Here is a 13,027-nt window from a genome sequence, read left to right on the forward strand (position 1 = left end):
TGTTACTTTCCTGGTTAAATAAAGGAATTACAAATATTGCTAACGTTCCTCTCAACCCGTCTTGATGTGTTTTATAGGAGGACCATGCTGCAGCTTGCTAACGTTCCTCTCAACCTGTCTTGATGTGTTTTATAGGAGGACCATGCTGCAGCTTGCTAACGTTCCTCTCAACCTGTCTTGATGTGTTTTATAGAAAGACCATGCTGCAGCGTGCTAACGTTCCTCTCAACCTGTCTTGATGTGTTTTATAGGAGGACCATGCTGCAGCTTGCTAACATTCCTCTCAACCTGTCTTGATGTGTTTTATAGGAGGACCATGCTGCAGCTTGCTAACGTTCCTCTCAACCTGTCTTGATGTGTTTTATAGGAGGACGAGGGGAGGACGATGCTACAGCTGGAGAAGGACATCCGGTCACGCCTGGAGGTGATGATGAAACAGAAGAGTCAGAGGGTTAAGGAGCTGAAGAGACTGTCCAAGCAGGACCGGGAGCTGTGTGACATCATGTGTTCAGTCCCCTTCTGTATCAACATGGACACGGTCCCTTCCCTGGAGCAACTGGACAGCTATCGCTCTTACCTCAACGATCTCACTAAAGAGAAGGCATGTAAATGCTTCATTGTTCATCAGTTTCCTAGAATGTAGCCAGTATTTTTACCCCCAGGAGTTTTTCATTGGTCAGTTTGTGGCTCTGAAATGGGAAAATTCAGGGCCATAAAATTGTACTCACAGACTCTGAAATTAAATACCGATCACAAGTTGCTTAATAGAAAATCTGAAATTCTCAGTGACTGGGGCTGTAACTTAACCCTATCAGTCCTGAGACCACAGAAAAAAATTGTCCTTTCATTTATCTGACTTTCATTTATCTTCATGTCCAGCCTTTATATTGAGCCTCACAATGAGGCGTTTTACCATGTTCTTTAAAGGACAACCAGGACTACAAGTAGAACACAAAACTAGTGGAGATAAACTGTTGCATTCATGAGTTTTATTGGCAAATGTCTACATAAAAATTAAAGGTCAACCAAAGCAAAAACTGGATAAAAAATAATTTATATGAATCCTGTAAATACAGAAATGGTTTGTTCCGTGGGAAATAAATATCCAACTGGTCAGTGACTACTGTTTGTAGTTTGACGGCAACTGTGAGCTAATTACAGTATTATAGACACTATGTCCTGGGATTTACTATGATCTTCTATGTGGAAGAACCCCTTACAGTATTATAGACACTATGTCCTGGGATTTCCTATGGTCTATGTAGAAGAACCCCTTACAGTATTATAGACACTATGACCTGGAATTTCCTATGATCTATGTAGAAGAACCCCTTACAGTATTATAGACACTATGTCCTGGGATTTCCTATGGTCTATGTAGAAGAACCCCTTACAGTATTATAGACACTATGACCTGGAATTTCCTATGATCTATGTAGAAGAACCCCTTACAGTATTATAGACACTATGTCCTGGGATTTCCTATGGTCTATGTAGAAGAACCCCTTACAGTATTATAGACACTATGACCTGGAATTTCCTATGATCTATGTAGAAGAACCCCTTACAGTATTATAGACACTATGTCCTGGGATTTCCTATAGTCTATGTAGAGGAACCCCTTGCAGTATTATAGACACTTTGTCCTGGGATGTACTATGAACTATGTAGAAGAACCCCCCCCCCTACAGTATAGACAGTCATAGAGAAAAGCATGTCAGGTGTTTTGTGAGTCTCATCTTGTCATGCTCTATCGACCCATTTGAATAGTTTGTAGCTCAAACCGTTTGGACTCTACATACTGTTTTGTATAAATGACCCGGGGCCCCTTTGGGATCTGCCCTTGTCTCACAAACACCGCTCTAGCTCAGCCCCCCCCCCCCCCCCCCCCCCCCGTTCATCACACGTCTGTTGATTATCTACGGATGCGGAAGTAGCTGAATCACAATGGTGCAACCCAGAAGTCTTTAACTTAGACACACGTTTTTTTTAAATGGGGTTAAAGTTCAAAACGCGCCGGTTTTACGGTGGGACACGTTGGGTTTAAAGCACAAGACTCTTAAGTTACTTTTGAGGTGCATTTGACAATTGTAGCTCTTAAGTTTGAATATAGGCATGTGGTGATCAAATGCAGAGATATAGTTACCCCTTAGTTTAACGGCAAGGAAGCCTTCTATCCACGTAGGTTACGTAAGACTGGAGAGGGTTTGTCTGAATGAACGTAAATGACATCAAGATAGCATAATTCTCAACTTAGTCTCTCTCTCTCTCTCTCTCTCTCCATTGTATATTCCAGGATCGTCGCCACGGTGAGTTTGTGGGTATCAAGCGTCGGATCGTTGTGTGTATGGAGGAGCTGGACCAGCTGCCAGACACCAGCTTTGAGAGGGACGTGGTGTGTGAGGACGAGGAGGCCTTCTGTCTGTCCGGCGACAACATCACAGCTCTCCGACTGCTGCTGGGACAGGTCAGGAACCAAGTCTGTTCCGTTACGTTGTGAATAGAGTCGTTGTGATTCTTTATTCTACGTCGGAGAGGAATGTTTGTTCTACGTAACGTCTTTCTACGTCAGAGAGGAATGTTTGTTCTACGGCGGAGAGGAATGTTTGTTCTACGTAACGTCTTTCTACGTCAGAGAGGAATGTTTGTTCTACGTAACGTCTTTCTACGTCAGAGAGGAATGTTTGTTCTACGTCAGAGAGGAATGTTTGTTCTACGTCGGAGAGGAATGTTTGTTCTACGCAACGTCTTTCTACGTCATAGAAAAAAACGTTACATAGAACAAACATTCCTATCTGAACGTTATACGTTTGATACTCCTAGTGTCCTAATGATGTAACTACAGTATGTGTACATTTTATATGAATGGTATTTCCTTGACGGTCTTGTTGTGTAATTCTCAGCTGGAGGATCGTAAGACCGAGAATGAGTTGGTGTGTAACTCCTACCGCAGTAAGATCCAGGAGCTGTGGGAGAGACTGCACGTCCTCCAGGAGGAACGAGAGTGCATGTCTGATCACATGGTCCAGTCCAGGAAGAGAAACATGGACGCTGTGAGCATTTTTATTTTGTATTTATTTTGTATTTCTCACAGCTATGGCACTCTTCTCGTAATTATGTACCTAACCTGTCAAGCTGATCAGATATGGACATACTTGCAGTGAAATATAGAGGCCTAAAAGTCTTTGGTATAGTGGAAGATGCAAGGGGCTCGATACAGTTATATTCAGGAAAACGTTGAATTACATTAATTTACCTTGTTACCATACATGTTTTACAGTGGCAGGGGGATGCTTTCAGAAAGCCTATAACCAATCATAGCCTCATAGCCTGAATAGTGTCTTATCACTAAGGTTTGAATGGAATGTCAGAACCGTAATTGATTGGTTTTTACTGACTGACGTTTGCGAGTTCCCTCCTGCAGTTGGAAGCAGAGTGCCGGCGCCTGGATGAGCTGAAAATGAAGAACATGAAGAATGTGATAGGAGCCATCAGGGCCGAGGTGGCTCTGTTCTGGGAGAGGTGTTTCTACAGCCTGGCGCAGAGACGGGCCTTCACACCCTACTATGACGGTCGGTTGTCGTTTGGCTTCTTCTATTGCCGTGTCTATTTATTAGTGGATCATTTTTAAAGTACTGTCTTATAGTTTGACCTTTTTGACCGTAATGTACTGGGTTATGTCGTTCATTAGGGTACACGGTAGCAACACATTTTTACGGACTGCTAAAATACACGTTTCTAATTGGACGGTAGTACAGATTGTTTCAGCCAGTTTTCTTCCTTTTGGTGACTAATGAACGTGTGAACACAATCCTGGTTGTCCTAGTGAGATTTGGTACAATAAATATCTCCCCTCAGTTGACTACACCGTGGAGCTACTCAACCTACATGAGGCGGAGCTGCTGAGTCTGAAGAAGCATTATGAAGACCACAGGGAGCTGTTTGAAGGAGTAACCAGGTGGCAAGACAGCTGGACTCTGTTCCTACAACTGGAGGCGAGCATTTTACTGATGATTATGAGACGTGTTCTTGTTTACAGATATTAGGCAACAACAACAACAACAATTTGTAGTGCAAACAAAATAATACATATTGTCGAAACGTTTCATAGTAAATCACACTGCAAGATTACATTGATGTTTCCTGTATCGTTTGTGCCATTTGAGTCAACTGTTTGGTCCTGCCCTTGGTGTGTGTTCAAGTGACGGTATTATAAACACAAGGTTCAACTCTCCGCAGAAAAAGGTGACGGATCCTTCTAGATTCAACAACCGAGGAGGGAACCTACTCAAAGAGGAGAAGCAGAGGGCCGAGCTGCAGAAAAGCCTGCCAAAGGTGACGATAAGTTGTGATTTGAATGTTCATTGGTTAGTTCCTCTACCCAACGGTCTGTCCGAATACTGGCTTGTTTTTGGTTCTATATTTCTTGCTGTATTTTTATTTTTTTATATTTGCAGGCATATTAACTTGAAGCATGTTCTCTCGTGTGTTCCAGTTGGAGAAGAGCCTGAAGACCCAGGTAGATCTATGGGAAGAGGAGCAGTACAGGGAGTTCCTGGTTAACGGACAGCGGTTCCTCCAGTACGTTGAGGAACAGTGGGAACTACTGCGACTGGAGAAGGAGAGAGGGAAGAATGAGAGGGTACGGTTTTTAAAGGCCTTGTTTCAATGCTCTTAATGTGCTTCCTTCCTTCCTTGAGCTAATCATTGATCAGACGCGATTAAATAAACGTTGACTTAGATTGCAATCACTGTCTTGACACTGCTTTCCCCAATCATGTTGTAATCGGATCAGTGAGGAGGAGGAGGGGGGGGGGGGGTCAAAAGTATTCAAACAGAGACCTCTTAACTACTTCCCTAGTAATGAGTGAATCTGGTTCGGGATGAGAATATTGACTGTGAAATGAACAGAATCTGGTTCGGGATGAGAATATTGACTGTGATCTGTGAAACTAACAGAAACTGGTTCGGGATGAGAATATTGACTGTGATCTGTGAAACTAACAGAAACTGGTTCGGGATGAGAATATTGACTGTGATCTGTGAAACTAACAGAAACTGGTTCGGGATGAGAATATTGACTGTGATCTGTGAAACAGCAACTGAAGAAGAACCAGCAGATGGAACATGACCTGCTGTACGGTACTGCTCAACGAACCCCCTCCAAAAGACGCCTTGCAGGGACCCCTACGCCTGGCAAAGCAAGAAAGGTCAAATCACCTGTTCTTCTGTTTTCATTTTAATTTATTAGTCACTATTGTGGTTGGGTTTTTTTGGGGATCAAATTCAAACTGTTTTTAAATTTTAGAAATATATTACCATTGTCAGTTTTAGTTTATTCATAATTCAGCATTTATAAAAATAAATAAAAATAAACGGGAGGACTGAAGTACTTCACTGTTCTCTACAATAAAGCCATTGTCATTGTGACTTAATGTGTTTGTTTATTTTCGTTTTCTTAGCTCAATGCCACTAGCAGTATCTACGGCTCTACTCCTAACGGCACCTTACGTTCTGCCTTCGGAGGAACCTTGTGTCAGTCTCCGGTCCTCAGACTACCCATGTCTGCCAGCAAGGTTAGTAGTGCACTTAGCGTCTGTGTTCAAGCACAGAGAATTACGTTTAAAATTGTTTTTATCGGCTTTAAGAAATGAACTCTCTCTTCTATCACCGCCCTGATAGCTTCCTCTGAGGACCCCGAGTTGTGTTGGAAGAACGCCCCGTATGGTGGAGAGGAACAAAGAGAACATCTCCCACCTGAACGGCATGGCTCTGAGCGGTGTGTTAAGGAACCCGGCCCAAAGCCCCGCCTCACACCGTAACATCAGCGTTAACTCTGTCGCCAGCACCTATTCTGAATTTTCGGTAATTTCCAACCCCATTTCCTAGGTTATCACCTACCCAACCAGTCATCGACCCAGCAACACACAAGCCAATCAAAGATGAGTGGCGACGTCTTTCTGTGTGTCCAGTGAGAGAATAGCACCAGGTTTTCTATTCAACAGAGTGGTGATATGTTTAAGTGAAAGCTTAGCATGCTATCGTGGACACCTGGACTAGACTGTTCCTTTTCTCTGCGACCATTTTTAACATTTATTTATTTAACTGGGCAAGTCTGTTTTTAAGAACAAATTCTTATTTACAATGGTGGCCCTATCACGGCCGGGTTGTGATACAGCCTGGAATCAAACCAGGGTCTTTAGTGACGCCTCTAGCACTGAGATGCAGTGCCTTAGACCGCTGCGGCACTCAGGAGACCCCCATCTAACTCTACATTCTATTTTAGAAGGATTTTTGTCAACATTGAATCCACCTCTATTGCCAGTTCTGAATGAAGGAATGTTTTATTTAAACCCCATAACAGCGAGGCTCAACATGCTAAGTCGCTAACCAAGAGTGCAACTGAGAGCCTGGACTGGTTCGGTTGGCCTAACCATCTTGTGAAGAGCAATTTAAAAATGTATTGAAGATCAAACAAACACTTCGTTGAACTGGACTGTGTGTTGCTGGGGGGGGGGGGGGGGGCAGTTTTAATATTGCCTCACATTTATTTATTCAATTCCCACACCTCACCAAATGTGATCAGTTGATAGACCAATAAGAGTGTTCCAAACCTCTCAGCCAATAACAGCTAGTTTTCGGATTCCCCTCCCCACTCAGACAACTCCCAGACAGTCCAAGCAAAATTCTTGCTTGTGAAATTGCTCTTTTGCGAATAAGCTATTTTTTGTTTTCTTTTTGACAATCACAGTAAGGGACTTAATTGTTAATTAGAAATGATTTGATGTTGAGATGAAACAGCTGCAATAGACCATTGTCACCCATCCATGTTTGTTCAATGTCTTCTATCCTCTTTAACATTAATCTGCTGGCTTTTGTTCTACACTCTTTATGGGAAGTTTCATTTAAAAACAACGTTTTTTTTTTTTTTATCACTTTGGTGTAATTTTCACGACTCAAAAGCACATTTAAAACGGCTCATGTTTAACTCCACGCACATTTTTCAAACAAACAATCGCTTTGTTCACTGCACCAAATCACTTTCAGGTTGGCTACATATTCAATCTTTGAGTATCTGCTTTTCAAAATGCAATATTCACTTTTACATTTTGTTCTTATTTGTCGTCATAATCAACCTGCTCAACTGATTGACGTGCCTATTTTTAAGTTTAACATGATATAGTTTGATAACTGCTTGAACACTAAAAGTCAATAGTTTTACCTTTTTTATGTATCAATTTGACAAATTTGTTGGAAGGTAAAAATCATATGATATATGGGATGCGGCTGTAAATTCTACATCCTCCTCAACCAGCCAGTGTGCTTCAGTAGGACACAGTGGGCAGTCAACGCTATGCTACCACTTTAGAATTGGTGTACACTGTACTGGTGAAACACACCTGGGTTGTACATAATATATTCCAACTCGCCTGAATGTCACTGAAAGCGGATGCATTTCAAGCAGAGGTTGTGTGATTACCGTATCGGTTGACGGAGTCATGTTGGGAAGGTGATCTTGTTCAGTGTTGCATGGGGTAGAAATGGCGTACCGCCAGGCTGTTTTAATATTTTTTACAGTAGCTGACTGCTTTACAATACCCCTTCTGATCATTTGTCCTACATACAGTATGTACTATATAACGACAATGAAACTAAGACTGAATGAAATATTCCTTAACCTGCTCACAACCTGCCATTTGGATACATCATTTATAAAAAAAAAAATAATAGTGTCAAATTCTAGTCAAATACTGTATGGGGGGTAAAAAATATACCATCTATTCTTCAGCATGTCAAAATAACATTTTTGAAATGTGTATCTTGTATTTTGTTTGCTATTGGATTAAATGGTAGTTTTAAAATGACTGAAAATGGTGAGCCTGTCATTATCTGATGTGTTGGGGACTAAATGTTCTCATGGTGTTTCACAGAACTTAGATTTTTTTGGTTGAGTGAAATGCAAATGATTGTGCTAAGACTCTGAATCTAAGATGGGTGGGGGGCATTACAAGTGTTACAATTTTTACACGAGTTTTGAAAAATGTGCCAATTGCATCTGAAAAAATGTGCAAGTGATTGGGGGAAACTAAAAGGGATGTTCCGCTTAATTCTACATTATATCCCCCCCACCCACCCACTTATCTCCAAGACAGACTTGACTTTTTTTGAATTCTCGTATTTTGATCTTCTGTACATGCAGTACAGTTTTTAATCTCTCTATTCTCCTCCACAGCGATTTCTCTCAAAAGCTTCCAAATCTGTCAAGACAGGACATCCTAAACTCTACTGTCACTGATCTCTGAGCTGAGGGATCGGACAGAACCCGTCCCTGATTCATCCAGCTGAGACACCCTTTCTGGCTTGAGTTTCACGGTTTCTGTACCCTGTCCATTTTTGTACATGTCTAGATGAAGGAAATGTTTTTAACACTTGAAATACTCTGTCAGATTTGTAATGTTTTTCTTAGATTTTTTTTTTTTTTTAAGCGTTGATCTGAGATTAATGAAGTGTCGGGAGGACTTGATCGGTTAAGTTTCATGTTTTACGTAGGTCTATGTTCATAACACTCCAATACTTTTATTCGTTTTATTATCCATGTTGTTGCTAGAGTAAATTGTTGTACTTCATATAATTATGGGATGGGATGGGGGGGGGGTCGCAAATGATGACCATTCTGTCAAATAAAAATTGCCTTTACACTACATTTAAACATGGGGACCTTCCGTCATCTTTATTCACAGTCGTGTTCACACTAGGGATTTCGTGATTGTTTTTATTTTTAGGTAGACCTGTAATTCTGCTCCTAGATTATGCATGTATGAAGTACACATTGACACATCCAGCCCAACGCGGGAGGTTTAGAAAATACTTTAGTCACCAAAGTTCCCGCAGCATGTCTTGGATGCTACAGTATGATTGTGAATACATGTGGAAAAAGTCAAGAAGGCGCAATCTGGTGAAAAATAAGTTTACTCACAAATTAATCCAGCACAAATCAAGCTTTTCTCTTTTAAATACATCGTAAACCTATATTCTAATGTGTTAAAACCACGGCTGTGTTCATAAATGGACTGAAACATGGGACTGCCTGCACTTAAACTGTTCTGCTACGGTGTGCCCTACTGAACATGACCCATTAAATGTTCTGCTACGGTGTGCACTACTGAACATGACCCATTAAAACTGTTTTGTTACGGTGTGCCCTACTGAACATGACCCATTAAAACTGTTTTGTTACGGTGTGCCCTACTGAACATGACCCATTAAAACTGTTTTGTTACGGTGTGCCCTACTGAACATGACCCATTAAAACTGTTTTGTTACGGTGTGCCCTACTGAACATGACCCATTAAAACTGTTCTGTTACGGTGTGCCCTACTGAACATGACCCATTAAAACTGTTCTGCTACGGTGTGCCCTACTGAACATGACCCATTAAAACTGTTCTGTTACGGTGTGCCCTACTGAACATGACCCATTAAAACTGTTCTGTTACGGTGTGCCCTACTGAACATGACCCATTAAAACTGTTCTGCTACGGTGTGCCCTACTGAACATGACCCATTAAAACTGTTCTGTTACGGTGTGCCCTACTGAACATGACCCATTAAAACTGTTCTGCTACGGTGTGCCCTACTGAACATGACCCATTAAAACTGTTCTGTTACGGTGTGCCCTACTGAACATGACCCATTAAAACTGTTCTGTTACGGTGTGCCCTACTGAACATGACCCATTAAAACTGTTCTGCTACGGTGTGCCCTACTGAACATGACCCATTAAACTGTTCTGCTACGGTGTGCCCTACTGAGCATGACCCATTAAATGTTCTGCTACGGTGTGCCCTACTGAACATGACCCATTAAACTGTTCTGCTACGGTGTGCACTACTGAACATGACCCATTAAATGTTCTGCTACGGTGTGCCCTACTGAACATGACCCATTAAATGTTCTGCTACGGTGTGTCCTACTGAACATGACCCATTAAATGTTCTGCTACGGTGTGCCCTACTGAACATGACCCATTAAAACTGTTCTGTTACGGTGTGCCCTACTGAACATGACCCATTAAAACTGTTCTGCTACGGTGTGCCCTACTGAACATGACCCATTAAAACTGTTTTGTTACGGTGTGCCCTACTGAACATGACCCATTAAATGTTCTGTTACGGTGTGCCCTACTGAACATGACCCATTAAAACTGTTCTGTTACGGTGTGCCCTACTGAACATGACCCATTAAAACTGTTCTGCTACGGTGTGCCCTACTGAACATGACCCATTAAAACTGTTACCATGTTGCTACACATGTATCTCTATAACTACAGTACTAAGCAGAAAAACAAACCCTACTAGTTCATATTTAGCTGTGGCGTGTCATGAGTTCCCTCAGGGCCCTCTCCCTGTGGCGTGTCATGAGTTCCCTCGGGGCCCTCTCCCTGTGGCGTGTCATGAGTTCCTCCAGGGCCCTCTCCCTGTGGAGTGTCATGAGTTCCCTCAGGGCCCTCTCCCTGTGGCGTGTCATGAGTTCCTCCAGGGCCCTCTCCCTGTGGAGTGTCATGAGTTCCCTCAGGGCCCTCTCCCTGTGGAGTGTCATGAGTTCCCTCAGGGCCCTCTCCCTGTGGAGTGTCATGAGTTCCCTCAGGGCCCTCTCCCTGTGGCGTGTCATGAGTTCCCTCAGGGCCCTCTCCCTGTGGCGTGTCATGAGTTCCTCCAGGGCCCTCTCCCTGTGGCGTGTCATGAGTTCCCTCAGGGCCCTCTCCCTGTGGCGTGTCATGAGTTCCTCCAGGGCCCTCTCCCTGTGGCGTGTCATGAGTTCCCTCAGGGCCCTCTCCCTGTGGCGTGTCATGAGTTCCCTCAGGGCCCTCTCCCTGTGGCGTGTCATGAGTTCCCTCAGGGCCCTCTCCCTGTGGCGTGTCATGAGTTCCCTCAGGGCCCTCTCCCTGTGGCGTGTCATGAGCTCCTTATTTCACTTATAATTCACTGTATCACCTTCACCTTCTTTTACCTTCAAATCAAAAAGGCATCAGCCAAGACCTCCACTATTCTGGTTCATCCTTGGGAGCAATTTCCAAATGCCTGAAGGTACCACGTTCATCTGTACAAACAATAGTACGCAAGTATAAACACCATGGGACCACGCAGCCGTCATACCGCTCAGGAAAGAGACAAGTTCTGTCTTCTAGAAATGAACGTACTTTGGTGCAAAAAGTGCAAATCAATCCCAGAACAGCAAATGACATTGTAAAGATGCTGGAGGAAACAGGTACAAAAGTATCTATATCCACAGTAAAACGAGACCTATATTGACATAACCTCAAAAGCCGCTCAGCAAGGAAGAAGCCGCTGCTCCAAAACCGCCATAAAAAAAGCCAGACTACGTTTTGCAACTGCACATGGGGACAAAGATCGTACTTTTTGGAGAAATGTCCTCTGGTCTGATGAAACAAAAATAGAACTGTTGGCCATAATGACCATCGTTATATTTGGAGGAAAAAGGGGGAGGCTTGCAAGCCGAAGAACACCATCCCAACCGTGAAGCACGGGGGTGGCAGCATCATGTTGTGGCTGTGCTTTGCTGCAGGAGGGACTGGTGCACTTCTCAAAATAGATGGCATCATGAGGGAAAATCATGTGGATATATTGAAGGAACATCTCAAGACATCAGTCAGGAAGTTAAAGCTTGGTCGCAAATGTGTCTTCCATTTGGACAATGACTTCAAGCATACTTCCAAAGTTGTGGCAAAATGGCTTAAAGACAACAAGGTCCAGGTATTGGAGTGGCCATCACAAAGCCCTGACCTCAATCCAATAGCAAATGTGTGGGCAGAACTGAAAAAGCGTGTGCGAGCAAGGAGACCTACAAACCTGACTCAGTTACACCAGCTCTGTCAGGGGGAATGGGCCAAAATTCATCCAACTTATTGTGGGAAGCTTGTGGAAGGCTACCCGAAACGTTTGACCCAAGTTAAACAAGTTAAAGGCAATGCTACCAAATACTAATTGAGTGTATGTAAACTTCTGACCCACTGGGAATATGATGAAAGAAATAAAAGGTGAAATAAATCAATCATTGTTATTCTGACATTTCACATTCTTAAAATGTAGTGGTGATCCTATTTGACCTAAGACGGAATTTTTATCTAGGATTAAATGTCAGGAATTGTGAAAAACTGAGTTTAAATGCATTTGGCTGAGGTGTATGTAAACGCCCGACTTCAACTGTATATACAGATGATACAGTCGTGTATTCATGTGCTCCTTCTCTGGTTCGGTCTTTTGAAGAGCTGCAGACTGCTTTTCACTGCAGGCCTCACTTTATGGTCTCAAGGTCTTGGATGTACAAAAAACTATATTCATGACCTTTAATAACAGAGCTAGAACTCTGAGAACGTTAGCATTGTCACATCTGGTGGCTTATCCATTGAAAATGTGTCATCCTACCAATATTGGATGACAAGTTGATGACAAGTTGTCCTTTAAAGTTCACGTGGGTAATCTTGTGATAAAGCTTAAATTGAAATTGGGTTTTTATTTTCGTAATAAGGCTTCCCGCTTATGGCTAAAAAGAAGGTTGTTCAGAGCATTTTTCTCTCTGTTATTGATTATGGTGACTTGTTGTATGTGCATGTAGCCTCCTCTGTCTGACAGAGACTCTGTTTATCATGCAGCCTCCTCTGTCTTACAGAGACTCTGTTTATCATGCAGCCTCCTCTGTCTGACAGAGACTCTGTTTATCATGCAGCCTCCTCTGTCTGACAGAGACTGGACTCTGTTTATCATGCAGCCTCCTCTGTCTGACAGAGACTTTACTCTGTTTATCATGCATCCTTGTGCTTTATAACAGATGCTAAGTCACTCACCCACCATTACACCTTGTACCAAATGGAAGGTTGGACCTCACTTTATATGTGCAGAAATATACATTTGTAAGTGTTCATCTACAAAGGCCTTCTGGGTAAACTCCCTCTTTACCTCTGTAGTCTGGTCTCCTTCACCACCAGCAGGTAAACTCCCTCTTTACCT

At 42.7% G+C, this 13,027-nt stretch overlaps 1 protein-coding gene across 1 annotated transcript; it reads left to right on the top strand.

Annotated features, from left to right (window-relative positions):
• Positions 1–371: 371 nt before the first annotated feature.
• On the top strand, positions 372–8,710 carry LOC139399901 (protein regulator of cytokinesis 1-like). The gene is made up of 11 exons (XM_071145027.1): positions 372–601; positions 2,297–2,467; positions 2,904–3,053; positions 3,425–3,572; positions 3,859–3,995; positions 4,240–4,335; positions 4,496–4,642; positions 5,100–5,210; positions 5,463–5,576; positions 5,683–5,865; positions 8,234–8,710. The coding sequence occupies exons 1-11, from the start codon at positions 386–388 to the stop codon at positions 8,294–8,296; spliced, it is 1,536 nt and encodes a 511-aa protein (XP_071001128.1). The 5' UTR covers positions 372–385; the 3' UTR covers positions 8,297–8,710.
• Positions 8,711–13,027: the final 4,317 nt, after the last annotated feature.

This window comes from Oncorhynchus clarkii, unplaced genomic scaffold (genome assembly GCF_045791955.1).
Source record: "Oncorhynchus clarkii lewisi isolate Uvic-CL-2024 unplaced genomic scaffold, UVic_Ocla_1.0 unplaced_contig_12473_pilon_pilon, whole genome shotgun sequence".
In the NCBI taxonomy this organism is placed as follows: Eukaryota; Metazoa; Chordata; class Actinopteri; order Salmoniformes; family Salmonidae; genus Oncorhynchus; species Oncorhynchus clarkii.